At 39.0% G+C, this 19,226-nt stretch overlaps 1 protein-coding gene across 1 annotated transcript in view; it reads left to right on the top strand.

Annotated features, from left to right (window-relative positions):
• Positions 1-213: 213 nt before the first annotated feature.
• The window catches only part of plekhn1 (pleckstrin homology domain containing, family N member 1), a 39,548-nt gene continuing 20,535 nt past the window's right edge, over positions 214-19,226 (top strand). Inside the window, exons 1-7 of the mRNA XM_061903952.1 lie at positions 214-632; positions 4,263-4,353; positions 4,452-4,613; positions 6,403-6,483; positions 8,325-8,415; positions 15,422-15,555; positions 17,782-17,931. Of these exons, the coding sequence (XP_061759936.1) occupies positions 559-632; positions 4,263-4,353; positions 4,452-4,613; positions 6,403-6,483; positions 8,325-8,415; positions 15,422-15,555; positions 17,782-17,931 (783 nt within the window). The 5' untranslated portion in view covers positions 214-558. The remainder of the gene's footprint in view (positions 633-4,262; positions 4,354-4,451; positions 4,614-6,402; positions 6,484-8,324; positions 8,416-15,421; positions 15,556-17,781; positions 17,932-19,226) is intronic.

Here is a 19,226-nt window from a genome sequence, read left to right as displayed (position 1 = left end):
TGCCTGATTGCCTTCAGGCAAGAACACAATACCTGGAGTTCACATTGAAAATAATGTAGCTGTGCCGTTCGTGGTATATTGTGGACTTGTATCACATAGCTTCCCAAACAATAATGTTTACACAGCATGTGGGCCACTAATAAATAGATTTCTTACAGCTGTGGGCTATGTGCATGTCCTGGCATGACCAAACACTCCCATCTTCCATTGTGATTGACACACACCATCCACTGTGTTCACCGTTAGAGCCACAATGAGCTCCATTTGGCTCCTGGAAGGTGTGAAAAAGCACACTTGTACCCAACCCCACCCGCCTCGTCTTTTGTAGCAACCGGGATTGAATTAACAGACAGAGGCAAGTCACAGAAGCTGCTTATTCACACAGTCAGTGACTCAGCCACACACCCCGCCTCTTTTTACACATGCTGGCCCAAGACTATACAGCCCTCACCCTGCATGCTGCTCCCTCAGTCTACTTGAGCACGGCGCACCACAGGACTACTCTTATCCGTCGCACTTTGTTTTTACTGAAGAGCGACACAAACACCGAGTGGCATCATGGGCAGCAGCATGTCATGCGTCCCCCAACACAACCTCACCTTCTCCAGCAAAAGTTTCATCCGCAGAAACAGGTAAGAACCATCACCCAGGTGTGCTATGTTCCTCTTGCTGTCAGCTCCACACACGCCCATTGTTAGTTTTTACCTCTGCAGGCTGGAAAAAAATATTGGTGTTCGTCAGGTATTGAAAAGTAGGGGTTGTTAAATATTCAGGATCACAAGGTAACTAACACGATGATAACTTCCCTAACGTCTGGCCGTGAGTGTCAATGATCCGGTTACCATTTGCTTCCTCCTCGCATCTCTGTGAAGATGAAAGGCCTACTGAAATGAGATTTTCTTATTTAAACGGGGATAGCAGGTCCATTCTATGTGTCATACTTGATCATTTTGCGATATTGCCATCTTTTTGCTGAAAGGATTTAGTAGAGAACATCCACGATAAAGTTCTCAACTTTCGGTGCTAAGACAAAATGCCCTGCCTCTACCGGAAGTCGCAGACGTCACATGTTTGATGGCTCCTCACATATTCACATTGTTTTTAATGGGAGCCTCCAACAAAAAGTGCTATTCAGACCGAGAAAACGACAATTTCCCCATTAATGAAAGATTCGTGTTTAAGGATATTGATAGCGACGAACTACAAAAAAAAAAATATGTTAAAAATTGCATTGGGACGGATTCCGATGTTTTTAGACACATTTACTAGGTTAATTCTGGGAAATCCCTTATCTTTCTATTGTGTTGCTAGTGTTTTAGTGAGTTAAACAGTACCTGATAGTCGGAAGGGTGTCTTGACGTGCAGTGTCTCAGCTATGGAAGGCACAAGCTCAGCTTTTTCCGGTAAGAACTGACTTTTTACCCACAATTTTCTCACTGAAACCTGCTGGTTGACATGTGGTTGGGATCCATGTTCTCTTGACTGCGCTCTGATCCATCGGAAAGTTTCACCTCCAGGAATTTTAAACAAGGAATCACCGTGTGTTTGTGTGGCTAAAGGCTAAAGCTTCCCAACTCCATCGTTCTACTTTGACTTCTCCAATATTAATTGAACAAACTGCAAAAGATTCAGCAACACAGATGTCCAAAAAACTGTATAATTATGCCGTTAAAGCAGACGACATTTAGCTGTGTGTGTGCGCAGCGCTCATACTTCCTAAAAACCTGTGACGTCATGCGTATACGTCATCATTACACGACGTTTCAAAGACGAAACTTCCGGGAAATTTAAAATTGTAATTTAGTAAACTAACAAGGCCGTATTGGCATGTGTTGCAATGTTAATATTTCATCATTGATATATAAACTATCAGACTGTGTGGTGGGTAGTAGTGGTTTTCAGTAGGCCTTTAGGTGTGCTATGTTCCTTATGGTGTCAGCTTCACACATGCCCATTGTTAGTTTTGACCTCTGCAGGCTTGAAAAAAATATTGGTATTTGTCAGGCATTGAGAAGTAGGGGTTGTTAAATATTCAGGATCACATGGTAACTAACACGAGAATAAGTTCCCTAACGTCTGGCTGTGGGTGTCAATGATCCGGTTCCCATTTGCTTCCTCCTGCATCTCTGTGAAGATGATCTGCCAGCTGTCAATGATTCCAGTGACCTGTTATATAAAAAAAAAACAATCTGAAGATGACCCCGTTTTTACTCCCGCTGACTGCGGCCAATTTGATTTATTTAGTGAAAATATGTGATTTATGTCAAGTTATCCGCTTGTCGTGATCTGAGCGACATTAATGCTTTATCTCTGGCATTGGGTTATGTGCCCGGACATGCTCTTGATCGCCACATCTGACTCCCATTAGAGTACATCATTTTCTCAGTGATGTACCCACTGTGAAATTTTTTTAAATTCAATTACCCCCTAATCAGAGCCAAGCAATTTTGGTTGAAAAAAAGAGATAAAGAAGTAAAATACAGCACTATGTCATCAGTTTCTGATTTATTAAATTGTATAACAGTGCAAAATATTGCTCATTTGTAGTGGTCTTTCTTGAACTATTTGGAAAAAAAGATATACACATAGCTAAAAACTTGTTGAAAAATAAACAAGTGATTCAATTATAAATAGAAGTAATCATCAACTTAAAGTGCCCTGTTTGGGGATTGTAATAGAGATCCATCTGGATTCATGAACTTAATTCTAAACATTTCTTCACAAAAAAAGAAATCTTTAACATCAATATTTATGGAACATGTCCACAAAAATCGAGCTGTTAACACTGAATATTGCATTGTATTTATTTTCACAGTTTATTAACCTACATTCATATTTTGTTGAAGTATTATTCAATAAATATATATGTAAAGGATTTTTGAATTGTTGCTATTTTTAGAGTATTTGTGAAAAATCTCACGTACCCCTTGGCATACCTTCAAGTACCCCCAGGGGTACGCGTACCCCCATTTGAGAACCACTGCATTAGAGCATTGCAGTCTCCTGTGTGTGATGATTCAGGATCTGGTTCTGACTCAAACTTGACAAGCAGCTCTTAATGCGGTTCTTAATTATAAACACAAAGGAAAGCAAGCCAACCGCGACCGCGCAAGCACACAGTGCACCTCAACACCTTCCAAGTTGGATCAATGGCTAAAGTATGCACAGTAAATCCACTGCTTGCTGTTTCCTTGGTGGTTAAATGCCACAGCAGTGACTCGGAGAGGATGTTAGGTGTGTAAACGCAGCGCCTGCTCTGTAGCTTATACGCATTCTTCTTTTGGAGTGCAACACAGATCATTATCATAGTTGTCTCTGTGTTGAAACTGAACCAAAGTGTAGCAGAAAAAGCGTCACTGGCCTTAAATAATTGCAGCCGTATGGCCACGACTTCCTGATTAGACGGATTCCCACAATGTAGACAAAGGCCCACATTGTTGGACAGACAAACACATGCTCACACACACACACACACACACACACACACACACATATACGTGCAGATAAGCAAATCAACTCCAAAGTGCTTGGGTGCTTATCAGCGCAATGAGGGTGCTTCCTCATGCAGACCTGACACTGATGGTTATGCAAAACAAAGAGGATCATTCAATTCTGAGTTGTATGCATATCAGCAACACAGCAGGCAATTGTTTGGATTATTTCACCGTCTGGCATTGATGGAATGCAGACAAAGGCAGGCCCTAATTGAGAGTACTGAATTGGCTCATTTTGTAGGCATTCGATCGATCACATTTGGATTGTTACAAGATGTTTTGCGTCTCATCCAAGCAGACTTCATCAGTTCATGCTCACAGATTTAGATTGGTCAATTTCAATCTAGATCTTTGCAAAGCATGTCCAAACGCAAGCTGTAGACTGATTGGATTATTCACAGATCAACAATCTAGTCTATGTCTGATCAGTCTAAATTCAAGCATGAACTGATGAAGTCTGCTTGGATTAGAGGCAAAACGTCTTCTCAAACAAACTGAACAGTACATCTGCGATCGATCGAATGCCCTGAGAATACAATGGTCTGGATGAATAATAAAAATCCATACAAATATTTAGGTCATTATCTGTGCATTGCTTGGCGTTTGAAACGGTAACAAAGAGTGTCACTCGGAACTTAGTTGTGTCTTCTTTGGACGACAGTGGATGCCCATAAACAGGAAATGTTTCTCCAAATTCCACGTGGAAAGTCAGATGATAAACATTGGGGATAAAATAGCTAACAGCAAGCTTGTCTCCGTTTTGAGCAGCAGTCGCCTGTTTCGCAAGAAGAACCCCCAAGAGGGTCAGGAGAAGTCCAACAGCATCATCAATATCCTCTGCACTGTCACCCCCAGGAAGGTAATGCCTGCATAACAAACAATTATGGTTTTAATTGCTGTATGTGTATGAGTTACACGTGTGATGTTTAGCTAACAATGCTAACTTTAACTTTGCAGGCAATGTCCCCCAAAGACCTAGAGACCATCGACAACATCAAGTGGAACCCTCCGTTCCCGTACGACCCGGCCAGCGGTTGGAAGAAAAGCAGCATCAATGTGAAGAACTACGGACGACTGATTCATAGCGCTAAAGTTCGTTTTCGCTTCTTGCACTGCCAGGTGAGCAGATGCCTATTTAATAGCCTTGTTATGAAATATTAGGAACACTTTACAATCATAAATCATCCGATTTACTCAGTGCTTGATAAGGGTTTTGAAGACAGATTAAACCTGCAATGACACAACACCGGAAAGTATCAAAACCAACAAAAGCAGGTGTAGCTTCACGGGAAGTTGCACTGTGCACATAAAAACTGACTTGGTGGTTAGTTGTGAATATTCCAATCGTCCGCAGCTTGTGTTTGGGCATGCTTTGCAGAGACGTAATTGTGAAACAGCTCTGGGAGAAAACCCCAGGGTAGAAAAAGCTCCTCTGATCTCAGCAACTGATAGAGGACACGCTGTGGAAAAAATTATTTGTCAGAGCTGTGACACAACTAAAAGATGGATTGAAAGGAGTGGCGCTTTGGGGGAAAAGAACAAAATGTATGATACCAAAATTAACGGCACAGTAAGGAAATGTGTTACATAAGTATAGGCTAATAAAAAAAACGTACCAAATATAAAGAAAAGTGAGGATTAAAAAAACATGGCCATCAACCAAAATGTCTTTGCAGGGGGCTGGGGTACGATTTAGCAATTCCATAAATGATTGACTAGTCATCTAATCATTGTAAAGTTTAGAGGATATCTGTATGACATGTCTGCTAGTCTTCAAAAGCATTTTGACCACAACCCATAAAGTGCACCACAAATATCCCCATGGAATGTCCTCATTTTTATATATTTATTAATCTATTACAGTGGTGTCCAATTTGTTTCCACTTAGGGCAGCAGACTGAAAAATGAGAAGATAATTTTCACTTTCAAAATGATATAATGTATTGATTTTTTTTTTTTTTTTTCGGAAAACAGCCCGCATGTCAGTTTCGTGTTTGTCAATGTTTCAACTTGTTCTTAATACATGACAGCTGTTTGCTCATTTACTCCTGTTTTTATGTTTTTTCAGAATAGTATTTTTAGAAGAAAAGAATATCTATCTGTGGGCTGCCTATGGCATTCGGGCCACTCTTTGGGCACCCTTGATCTGATCCATGTGGAGCCTCAATTTTCCTTCGTAATCTAATAAAATCATTTTATCTTTTATTGAAGACGGTGATAAATGCAGAGGGAGAAGGGGGAGTATGAGCCCCACGGATGTCACCTTCATACTTTACAATGAGTTCTTTCTTCAATTCAATAGCATTTATTAACTTCTTCATCAAAGTGCTGGCATTCGCAACTTAATTTGGTCCCATGGTAGCTTATTATATTTTTTGTCTATGCACTTGATTCTGCGAAAAGATTTGAGGGCAAATGGACTCATTTGTTATGTGCAATGTTTGGCTGTAAAATAATCAACATGATAAATGAAAATTGGGCGAAAATATTTGTGCAAAACTGAATCATCTGAAAAGTGTATGAAAACCTGAGGTACCACTGTTTACATATACTGTAATTATCATTGTGAATTTGTGAAGCCCTTTCAGACACACATGATTAAGAGCTATATAAATACATATTGATCGATTCATTGATTGATTACGGTGTGACAATTGAAACAGCTCCTGCTTTGGATCTTGCGTACCTTATAAATGATGTAGGAAACATTATATTCATGTATGTGAAGTCTAAGTTAATTGCAGTACATATGTTCAGTCTGCAACCCCGAAGGGAATAAGCGGTAGGAAATGGATGTTTGGATATGATATGTCCCCTGCATTGCAAGAGTATAATTTTTCAGATATCAGTATTCTCACATGCCTAATTATAGCGACAACGTTAAGCGTGTTTTGTGTTATCTCTGCAGGATATACACGATTGTTACCTGGATCTCTTCCAGACACACCTTCACTTTGTGTCAAACAACACTCCAGGACTCACATACCAGGTGAGATGTTTTTTCTTTTAGCACAAGAAGTGTTGTATTACTTCCTTCAAGTCAACGGCTGAATCAACACATCAGCATTTTCACCAGGTTTTACGTTCCTTGGCATTGGCGTTTGGAGTTATGCCGTCATACTTTTTGACATAGGTATCCTGTCAACCGGCGGTGTGTTGGTAAACAACAAGTATGGTTACGTTTCTTCACCTGTCTCCCGCAGCATGAGCAGCCGTTAATCATCAGTTTGTCTGCTGAAGGCTAAGCGCCTGTCTAAAGTTAGTCACAATATACATGACAGCATTTACAAGGTAAACAGTGAGCCATCATCGGCAAACTTGGCTAGTTGGAGGTCAGTCTTTGGGCAGTTTCAAATATCTATACATTAATGTGTGTCAGAATATGGCAATAAAAGAAGTGTGTCAATTAAAACAGAAGATAAACGCATTAATGTAGTGAGTCTTCGTCTGCATTGTGTAGTTAAAAAAAAAAATGAAAGACACTTTTATTTAAAAAGTGTTTTTTTTACCATCCTGTCGTTTCACCATTTATTGATGACCTGTGTTAGAAACACAAAACACACACACCCAAACCCTCACATATCTCAGCTTTCTGGTGGACTAATTTCTTCCCCTTCCAACTCAAAAGTCCGAAGCAAGAGGATTGATTGAAACTTTGTATTAGTAGATTGCACAGTACTGTACATATTCCGTACAATTGACCACTAAATGGTAACACGCGAATACGTTTTTCAACTTGCTTAAGTCGGGGTCCACGTTAATCAATTCATGGTTAAGTAAGTAAACAAACCTCTGTTCACATAAAAATAATAATAAATTAGATTACGTTTTACCAAAAAGGTTTTATCAGCAAAAATAATAATGCACAAATCTATATACCCGTGTTGGAAACACAAAACACACACAGGTCTCAGCTTTCTGGCAGACTGATTTCTGCTCCTGTGTGGTGTTTAACTAACATGTGTACAAGAATATTTCACATGTCTTTACTGTGTATATAATTGAAGAGTGTTTATGTTGTTTGCAAGGTGTATTTATAACATGTTGTGCAAAGGAAAAGCCATAATATTTGGAAGTTCATCTTGTATTTGACATTGTTTATAGGGTTAGAAGCAATAAGTGTTCAACTTCCGCCTAAACCCTTTCGGTCTGCAACATTTTAAATTTATGAATGCACAACTGTTTGTTTATGTAAAACTGTTTGTTTATTTTGTTGACCTGAAAAAATAATAAACTAAACTAAACTAAATCAAATACCATGTGTAATGCAACTAGTCAAACAATTCACACAGTCAACGCTCTACTTCTTAATTCGCAGAATTTTGCAGGAATAGAACTTAAAACAACACATCACTTGCCCCCACAACATTATTGTGTTAAATTTTCAAGTATTTAAGAATGTTTAGGGAGAATATTTACAACAGAAAGTGAAGAAACACTGAGCAGTGAAGAACTATAATCTTCCAACTCCAAAGTCCGAAACAAGAGGAAGTAAACAAATAGAAAACAGCGAAGACACTTTCTGCACCGGATATCCGGTTCTTCAAAAATAAAAGCCATACTTCAAAATGAAATAGAACACCCTGTCTATTTCATAATATAGTGCAACAATATCACACTATTATATTAGTAGGGAATTATTATCATTTAATTAAATTAGTATTGTAATGGTTCACGTTACTGATGTTCGTGCAGTAATCGCCCGGGAAGTCCACAAAATTGTCTACATTTCTTGCCAAATCATTTTGGATAGGTTCCAGGTTCTCATGACCCTGAACAGGATGAGCATAGAACCCGAATGACTAGATGTTTTTGCTGTGTTGTGTACAGGGAACTCTTCCATTGAAGGAACTGACCATCTGTAACCTGCAACAGAACTGTGACCACAGCCAACCGCTGGAATATGCCTTTCAAGTTAATGGTGAGTATGGCATTTTGGCAGTGATGTGAAAACTAGTTGGAAAATGTAGTAAGCTAAGCTAGAAGTTACTTTCGATTAAATTTTGCTAAGCTACTATCCTCAGAGAATTGTAGCAAACTACACTACAAGCTACACGGCAAAAGTAGATTTCTACATCAAAGCTACATTCAGGGACATTTCTATCTATGGGCCCATATGTAGAATACCGATGTTAATGTAACTGAGAGTGTACAAATGGACCAAAACCGGTCCATTACTATTAACTACCTGTCATTTAGCTGGGGACACTCTACAACTAACTCGAGGGTCCCCACACCTGACTCTAGGTATTTATTTAGTTTTCCTTTTTTTTTGCCCACCCCTATAATATGATCCATTTTCTGTACCTACAGTGAAAAAAAAGTATCTATCTATATCTTTACCCACCCCCCTCAAAAAAAACAAACAATGACTTGTATGTTTTTTGGGAATAGTTTTCTCTAAACAAATACATTTGTCTAAATATGGTTAAGGGCTTCACGGTGGCAGAGGGGTTAGTGCGTTTGCCTCACAATACAAAGGTACTGAGTAGTCCTGGGTTCAATCCCGGGCTCGGGATCTTTCTGTGTGGAGTTTGCATGTCCTCCCCGTGAATGCGTGTGTTCCCTCCGGGTACTCCGGCTTCCTCCCACCTCCAAAGACATGCACCTGGGGATAGGTTGATTGGCAACACTAAATTGGCCCTGGTGTATGAATGTGAGGGAGATTGTTGTCTGTCTATCTGTGTTGGCCCTTTGATGAGGTGGCGACTTGTCCAGGGTGTACACCGCCTTCTGCCCGATTTGTAGCTGAGATAGGCTCCAGTGCCCCTGCGACCCCAAAGGGAATAAGCAGAAGAAAATGGATGGATGGACGGTAAAGGACACACATTACTGTGGGTTTCCTGCACGTCGTCTTCAGCTGTAAAGGACAAATCTAATCCGCGGGAGAGAATCCCTCTGCCATTTTCAACTATGTTTCTTGTTTTTGAGTGGTCAGCTTGAAGCGTCCCTCTGTTTCTGGCTCTTTTGTCGTCATGTGACATTAGTGCGTGACTGATTTTGCTTCCTGGTTTCGATGACGCGCCTTATCTTGCTTCTGATTGGCCAGTGTTTTGCCCGAATTTTAGCCAATAGTGACTCATCATGAGCTACCAATTATCATGGATTTTCTCGGTATGTATAGACGTTCTCATTCATCCAGGTCATTCTATTTTCTCCTCATTTTTTTTTGATTCGCAGTCCATTATCTTTCCTTGTAGCTTGTAGCTTTCATGTAAACTACTTCGCTACATGGGTCTAAAAGTAGCTAAGGTACAGGAAAAGCTACTCCTTAAAAAAGTAGCTAAGCTCCCACTAACTTACTGAAAAATGTAATTAAGCTACATAGCTTAACTACATTACTCCCCATCATTGCATTTTGTTTATGAAACCTGGACAGTAACTTGTGTTTATAAGCTTTATTGCTCAGCATTAATTTTAATCATTTATTCCTGCAACCACTTCAATCAAGTAATATTGTGATATTATATTAGACTACAGTCAAACGCTTGTTTATCGCGGCCAATTGGTTCCAGACCTTACTGTAGCAACATTCACACTCTCATACTAAATCCAATTTAGTGTTGCCAATCAGCCTATTGAAGTACAATTTTAATATGAATAAATCCAATGTTTTCATAGTTGGAGCATAAACAATTTTTTTTTTTTTTTTAACATAACTAAAGCCTTCTAAAGATAAAATAATACCCATACAGTCACCTTTGTACTCGTACTGTAGATTACAGTACTCACCGGTAGCATGGAGGATCCTCGAAGTGACACTGCCATGGCTGTCACCCAGTTACTAGAGTACAACCACGACCTGGAAATGCATTGTCACATTCTGGGTAATTATTTTAAGAGCTACCTCAGGTAGTTGTGATTATTTACTGAGGTCTGGTAAGCAAAATAAATTTAGCATTAGCCAGTAGTTGCAACTTGTTGCTCGTGTCTACCTTTCGGGTTAAGCTTAGTGCAGTGAAAACTATTAGTGTCATTAATCTTCATTCAATTGTGATAACAAAATAATAACTTAAAATAATCACATGCACTAACGCTTTAACTTTGAAAGCCCTAATATTTATTTAAAAAAATCTGCGATGTAATAAAGATGCAAAATATCGCAATATGACTGTATAGATTGATTGATAATTTAGAATGCAGTTGATTGTCTTGAAGCAATCTAGGCAAAACAAATGGACTTATTTGGCTGCAAAGAGCAGACATGATGTTGATTCAGTCTCAAACTAGTTTGCAGTCTAAAGAACAACAACATACCATATTACAATGCACACTACAACACGAGCAATAAAACAGGGGTTCAGAACAATTCAATGAATCAATCATTATCCTCTTGTCAAATGCCCCTCTCTGCTTAAATTGAGGTCTTACTAAAAATTTAAAAACCATCCACCGTTCACTATTTTCAAGCTGCAGCATTTTCAATGTTGTACACATTCCGGTGATTTAAGAGATGCCGTGACCCTCCTCACCTCCACTCAACCCCTACACTAACGAGAGTTGCCCCCCCTTTTTAACCTCGGTCGGGGTGAGGGTGTACGGGGACAAAGTAGGGCTCACTTAGACAACAGGTGCAGTTCACTGAGGCCAGCTGTCGCATAGAAAACCCTGACTACCGCTCTCAGCCTTGTCAGTGCCGCTAATCTACAACCACGCATTCCACAAACCACTCAGGTCAACTCCTGTCGCTAATTCCACTTCACTTTACAAACACAACAACTTTACGCCACATTGAAATAAAGCCGGGCAGCACGGTGGAACAAGGGGTTAGTGCGTCTGCCTCAAAATACAAAGGTCCTGAGTAGTCCTGGGTTCAATCCTGGGCTCGGGATCTTTCTGTGTGGAGTTTGCATGTCCTCCCCGTGACTGCGTGGGTTCACTCTGGGTACTCCGGCTTCCTCCCACTTCCAAAGACGTGCACCTGGGGATAGGTTGATTGGCAACACTAAATTGGCCCTAGTGAGTGAATGTGAGTGTGAATGTTGTCTGTCTATCTGTGTTGGCCCTTTGATGAGGTGGCGACCTGTCCTGGGTGTACCCCGCCTTCCGCCCGATTGTAGTTGAGATAGGCACCAGCGCCCCCCATAACCTCAAAGGGAATAAGCGGTAAAAAATGGATGGATGGATGAAATAAAGCCATAACCCAGCAACTCTCGTTGTCACTTAATGTTGTGTTTTGGTCTAAAGTTGTTGTATTGTGCGTAGAATTTGAATAATCTTTAAATATTTTCATTGTATCACAAATAAAATGTGGACAATTCTGAACTGATGGAAACATTTACAAAAATCAATTACTCATTTATGTTAAATTAAGTAATATAGACTGTTCTGAAATGCAGATTTGTGCAGACGCAGACTAAGGGGGAAGACGACCACAAGTCATGCTATAGCTTGAAACTGAAGTAGTGAAATAAGAAAAGAATAAATGTTTTGTCAAACTAAAACCATGTTACAGTCAAGTAACCAGGTAAGAAGAGGAAGTGAGCAAATAGGTGAATAAGTCAGGACAGAGAACAATATTTACACTTCGACAACGCTGTCAGCCATAGATATGAATGAGTAGATAGATGAAATGACACCCTTCTTTGAGTTTATGGGTTTTTTGTTTATGGCTACTGGTGGCAAAGTATCTGGGCATAAAGTGGTTTCAGAAATTAAAACAAGGATGCCTGCTAGCCAAATAGGGACGTACATTTATTTAAACACACACACATACATACATATGTATGTATGTATGTATATATATATATATATATATATATATATATATATATATATGCACACACCTTCTCATTCAATGCATTTTCTTTATTTTCATGACTATCTACATTGTAGATTGTCACTGAAGGCATATACACTATAAATGTGGAGTTATGTACTTCACAAAAAAGGGGAAATAACTGAAAACAAGGTTAATATTATAGTTTCTTCAAAATAGCCACCCTTTACTCTGATTCCTTGTTTGCGCACTCTTGGCAATGCCTGACGAGCAGGGAAACCTGCGAAACAGGCTTGTAGGGAGGATATAGCCTCTGTGTTTTTTCCTGAACTAACGCACAGGGCCAACCCAGATAGACAGACAACATCCACACACGATTTAGTGTTGCCAATCAACCTATCCGCAGGTGCATGAGATTACACACACAAACACATATATATATATATATATATATATATATATATATATATATATATATATATATATATATATATATATGTACACACACACATCCAAAAAACAGAAATAATGACAATACTTTATACATCAGCACCCAAAGAAGGAGCCTTTTATACATGTTGATAATAAAATATAAAACATTTATGATTTACAATAATACACACTATATTAAAATAGGCTATACAATATATTAACATGCATACTAATAAATCAAAATGCATACACAATGGTTTTATAATCGAATCATAGCGCCTAAATCGTAATCCAATTGTGAGGTGCCCTAAGATTCCCACCTGTTGTGTTTTTGACGTCCACATTTGCAAAAGTTTTGTGGTGTAAAATTGTTGTATTTTGGCATTTGCATTGCTTGTGTATCTTCTTAGCTGCAGTCAAGGCCGCCCTAATACACAGACTGAAGACCAGGGGAGCCCCAACCAATCAGGGGCCCACCGATTTTTACGGCGGAACGCAGTGATTGGTGTTTATAGCTGTCAACCACAGTGAGCTCAGCTTCATGTAGCAATCGTGCACTCTTTCTCTCTCTCTCTCTGTCTCTCTCTCTCTCTCTCTGTCTCTCTCTCTCTCTCTCGGTTGCATTGTTTTTTTCTATACTGCCACAAGTGAGGCGCGAAACAAGGTTGCCAGTGTGAGAGGCGAGCATGCTGATTACTGTGCTAAAAGCCTATGCAGGCAATCCCCCAGATTGCAAGCACTATTCTTGAAGTTGACTGGCCTTTATTACACTCGCACATACGTGCAGGCATCTGTCGCAAAGGAGATTTATTCATAAACAAAATAATTTAATGAGTTAGTTTAACGTGGCCCTGGCTACAGTATAGTGTAGTGGCTTTTCATACAGTGGGGTTGTATCCCGGCAATACATGCAAATGAGAAAAACGTGACACCCGGAAGCTCCTGATGGGAAAAACTGAAAATATTATCGAAAGTAAAATCAATGTAATTTGAAAATGTAGTAACATGTAATTGTCAGTCACAAACAAGAGTGGATTATGAGGGACGTAGTATGAGCTGGCAATACTTGGACTCAGCCATGGGAATACTTCCTGGTCAGGTCATCAGGGGCCAAAGAGCGCTGAAGTAGAAAGATCCCGAAAACCTCCAATGACCTTGGTGTGTCCAACATCAAGAGCTGTATCAACATTCCTTATCCTAGACCAGGGGTAGGGAACCTTTTTGGCTGAGAGAGCCACGAAAGTCAAATATTTTAAAATGTATTTCCATGAAAGCCTTATATTATTTTTTTAACACTGAATACAACTAAATGCGTGCATTTTTAAGTAACGTCAACATTTTTGCAGTATAATAAGTCTCATTTTCTTTTTAATAACATTTTTATTCTGAAGCTAACCAATAATAAAAAAAATACTTCTTACCATTAATGGGCCTTCTTGAACAGATGCGTTAAAAAACGAATGGATGGATTAAAATGCAGGAGAATGTTTTGTATTTTGAACATTATTTTTAACTCTGATTACCAGTGAAAATATTAATTTCTTATCGTGTTAAGCAATGTCAGCTAAGATTGATCTGAGAGCCAGATGCATCCATCAAAAGAGCCACATCTGGCTCTAGAGCCATAGGTTCCCTACCCCTGTCCTAGACTATCAAATGTGAGAAGTGCGAGTTATCCATGTTGATGTTTGTATCACAGAAACTACTTTGACAATATTGACAGATTATTATCCACATTTTTTTTTTTTTACGTCCGTCTCCTGTTCCCGGAACACAAAGCTTGTTATTCTACAGTCTCGTATTTCTATTTGACGTTCCCATTCCCTACCAAAAAACTTTATTTACTCAATAGGAGGCATCGTAACGACACACACACGCACACACACACACACGTGGAGGAAGTGTGCATCAAGTGAGAGATATGCCGGCCACATGACCTCTGCGGGACGTTTCCTGCGCTTAAAAACATGAATCAGTGGTGCGGGTAAAGAGAGTGAGAGACCCCTTCCTGAAGTTTACAGGGCTGTGAACGTTACGTAATGAGAGTCAAAATTACCTTCAGCAACAGTTGAAGCTTGATGTATCGTTTAACATTCAGGGGACAAAAGCTGGCCATAATTTTTGTTCTCTTTGCATTACACCTACTCAGTTGCCTAGTGGTTACAGTCTCCGCCCTGAGATCAGTAGGTTGTGAGTTCAAACCCCCGAGTATAAAAATGGGACCCATTACCTCTCTGCTTGGCCCTCAGCATTAAGGGTTGGAATTTAGGGTTAAATCACCAAAAATGATTCCCTGGTGTGATATTTTTGTTTAGGACTGATATTTATTGAGAAAGGTTAACATAAAAAAAATACTCCAAAATGTTTTGAAGCCTCTTTTAAATTTTAAGAGTATTATGCACTGTATGCCTTTAAAGATACTAAAAATTTAAATGGAATATCTTTAGAGGGTTAATAAGTTTTACAGTCAAGCAAGACAACAAATCTGCTGTTTATCTCTGGTATGTGTACATCTGATAGATAGAGGGGAAAGTCCTGTTCATTCCTTCTGGGCTCGCAGTCTGTGGGAGGACAAGAATGACTATGATTTTAAATTCTGGGAAACTATCAGACATGTGGTCTAGATAGAACACGTGCTAACAGTTATGGCATTTATGTCACAACACAACTAAAGACTTGGAGAAAGAAACCCTTCGGTGATTCATCGCGATGTGGAAAACTGAACCCCTTGCGGGACCACCTTGATGACAACGTTTGTGACCTTTGCTCCCCACAGGTGTCAGCCTGAACCCCATCATAGTCTATTGTGCCAATCAACAAGAACTAGACCAATGGTTTGGTCTTCTTAAAGAAAACATTGAAGCCAACGGAGGCACGGCATTTGCACCGGAAAACTTCACCAGAGTGAAAGTAAGTTCTTGCAAACTCCAAAATCACTCTAGAATTTCACTGAGTTGAACATTAAACTGAGCAAATTCATCCATCCATGTTAGTAGACCATTTCCTGGTTCATTGAGCGTAGCAATGAAACAATAAAAGCTATTAATGATAACCGCGGTAAAGAAACTCCTGACGGTTAGTATGACCGTTTTGAATTAAAATGATTAAAAACATGTGATTGACAACCGCACTTTGAAAAACTCACCGGCTGACTAGCGGTAACTTAAATGATAATATTTATGAATAAAACGTCAACATATTATCCCATTACAAAACTCAAATCTAAACTTATATAAACACATTACTGACTGAGCAACTTAATCATTCTATCGTGAACATTGAACCTTAAAACTGAGTGAGCGATCGCTACTTAAAGGTATTTGAGACTGAGGTGTCTATAACAGGAAGTAAACGCGCGTGACGTCACCTGATCCGGAAGTGAAGCAAATTTACCACTTGCCAATGTAAAATTTAAAAAAAAGGTTACATTGAAAAGATAAACATTATTGAACATGAAATAGAAATAATATGGCTCTAAAGAAGCCACAACAATATTCAATGTGTGTTCTGCCAAGAATGTATTGTTTAGTCTTTTAGCCTTTTGTAAATAAAACTTTGAGCACATTTAACAATATCGTGATAACAATGAAAAATGTCATTTTGGTCACAATAACCGTAACATACAACTTTCATATTGTTACATCCATATCTGAGCATGATGGGTAATGTTATCGGACGGTGAGGTTGGGGCATCAGTTCAATTATAACTTATTTTACGCTGCAATAATTGAAATCTCAGCAAAAGTAAACAGCTAAAACCTTTGTTTTATATTTGAAAAATAGAATATGTACTAAAATATCAGACATACAATAAAAATAACCTGCCAACAGAACAATAATATTTGACTTGCCAAAATGCCATTTTACTTCTACATTGATACATTCGATTTTTGTCAATTTTACCTGAAATAATCCAAATTACCGTAGTTACTTGAATTGCCGCCGGGGCGCTAATTATTTTAAAACCCCTTCTCACTCCTGCGCTTACCAAAGGCATGCGGTAAAAGTAAGGATGCGCTAATTATTTTAAAACCACTTCTCACCCGGGCATTTAACAAAGGTATTCAGTAAAAATTTGAGTGTGATGTAAGCTTGAACCTTAAATCCTACTGAATAGCTCTTAATCTTCTTCCCTTTATGCGATTTCAAATTACCGGTATTGAAATCAGCCTCCTCCATTTTGAAAATGATGACTGGGGAAGTGTCACTCGTGACGTCACGAGTTTGACCAGGCAGTAATTCTAAGCATGCGCTAATTATTTTGGGAAGCAAGTTTGACCCGGCAGTAATTCAAGGCAGGCGCATACTATATGCCCTGCAGCAATTCAAGGAAATACGGTATCTAACATATTATAGCTTACGATTTAAAATAATATTCCTTCATTCATGTATTTATTTGACAGGGACAGTGCAATTAAACATTGCTACCCATAGGTAACCGATATCAAAGTACATAAGACTTATAGCCATAGGCTAATTTGCAATCCTTGTCAGTACAATAGTCAAAAATAAAGATGGAAAAACAGACGCCATTAAATATATTTAAACTTGCTCAGATGTCTGTTTATGCAGTGTACAGGTCACTGATTGTGTAGTGATTCACGCAACACTGCCTGATGCTTCACACACTCATATGCCGATGAGTCATACATAAGTGTTCTGTGATTGACTAGTGATCAGTCCAGGAAGTAGTCTAGCTGGGATAGACTCCAGCTTTCCCATGATTCTGAACAGGATAAGAAGTATAGAAATCAAGAAATGGCTGGACTTCAATTGGCTGCTAACTAACAAATCAACTAAAACAACATTTCCTGAACTTGTAAAATGGGTTAACCATGGAGGGAAAAAATCCCATGTTACAAGTACTGAGGAAACAGGATGTGTGTGAATGTGCGTTTGTACTATGCAGTGAGTCAAGTAGGTCACTCCTGGCTTTCCCTGAGGGCTGAATATAAGGGAGCGGTCTTGACCGCATCATAACGGTTATCCAACTAAGAAGTTTTGTCAGGTGTGCAACTGGCTGATCAAACCCTTAGAAAAATAACAGAATTTTGGGTTGGGGCTGACACTCAGGGTCATGTTTACTCTTCTGTGTTTAGCTTTCCCCTAGATCCAATGTGTATCTTCTTGTTTTAGTTAAACCAGCAGAAGAGCCCTGTGGGCAGAGAGGAGCTGAGGAGCTCCATCAACAGAGAGCCTATCTACGAGTGGGAGGGGTCGCAGCGGGACAGCCTGGGCCCCATCACCTACGTCACCAAAGTTCGCCTGCAGCACTTGCCATGTCAGGTACAGTAAAAACACAACATGCAATACTTTCCTTTTGGCCTCTCTGGGGATAACACAATCATATAAGAAACTGTCCATGACTTCAGGCTTTCCAGGTTGTTGATGAAAATATTAGATGAGTCACACGGTGTTTAAATTGTGAAACAGAGACATTATTGTACATCCACAAAATGTAAGGAGTGCAAAGGGTGGGGTTTTATTGCCTCTCCTGCATGAACACTACCAGGCAAAAGATCTAGAACACCTCATTCAGAGAAATAATTCAGTACGTCCTAACGTTTCACTGATACTTCAGGTGAACCTACTAAAATGTAATGGATGTTATCTGCATAATGTGCCTGCAGCTTTATATTTTAAATGGGAAATGCCATATTTTGTAAACTTTCTAAATTAAAGTTTGGAGAGGCCTTATTATGCAAAAACAACTTTTCTTACTTATTCCTACCTGCTGTTGTGTATTTGGGATCTGTATCAGTCCCGAAAAGTTTAAATCAAACTGTGTAGGCACTGTGGGGAAATTAATAAAATAATTTGACATGTCAACTTAATGTGTATTATATTCATGCATAAGAATATAAAATGGGAAACTGTGAGGTATGTGTGTTAAAATCATGGTTATTTTTACAAATGATGACAGATGTGAACAAGAGCATGTATTGTCTATGTGTTATGATGTAAATGAGGAGTGGTTGTATTGTGTAATAAGTATGTGTCAATGAAAGGGCATTTTATGACTTTTCTTAATATGATTACATGTTATAGTATAATTTCATTGTAATAATTTTATTGCATGATTTTTGTATCTCTTTAATTTATGTAGCCAGGGACTGCAGATGGTAAATTAGCTATTTAGCTATAATCTGGTGCAGAACATTTCTGTCTTTGAGCTTAATGTTTCTGTGCATTGTTCCTTCAAATAAAGACTAAACTAAACTATTATGCAAAAATGTTTGGAAGTTGCGAATTTGTCCCGTTGATGACATTTTTCCCGTTTGTGTTGTGATATATTGTAGAGATTTACCCATAGTCCTTCTTCGTCTGCCTAGTGACACGACACATATAATTTCACTGGTATGGAAAAATCTGAGCCATTCTGATGATCTAGGTCCGGTCTATTTAAATCCAATCCCCTAGCTCATTTCAAAACCTGTGATAAAAGATTTTTGCAGCAAATTCCTAAAAACACGAGAGTGATTCTGTTGACTAGAAGAACATTGACTTCTGTAAACACATTGACAGATCCTTGGATGGACATTTTAACTTTGGGGTCCAATGGGGTCAAAACTTGTTGTTTT

The sequence above is a fragment of the Nerophis ophidion genome, linkage group LG06 (genome assembly GCF_033978795.1).
Source record: "Nerophis ophidion isolate RoL-2023_Sa linkage group LG06, RoL_Noph_v1.0, whole genome shotgun sequence".
Lineage (NCBI taxonomy): Eukaryota > Metazoa > Chordata > Actinopteri > Syngnathiformes > Syngnathidae > Nerophis > Nerophis ophidion.
The sequence above is the reverse complement of the archived record's forward strand: the minus strand, read 5'-3'. Positions and strand labels throughout refer to the sequence as shown.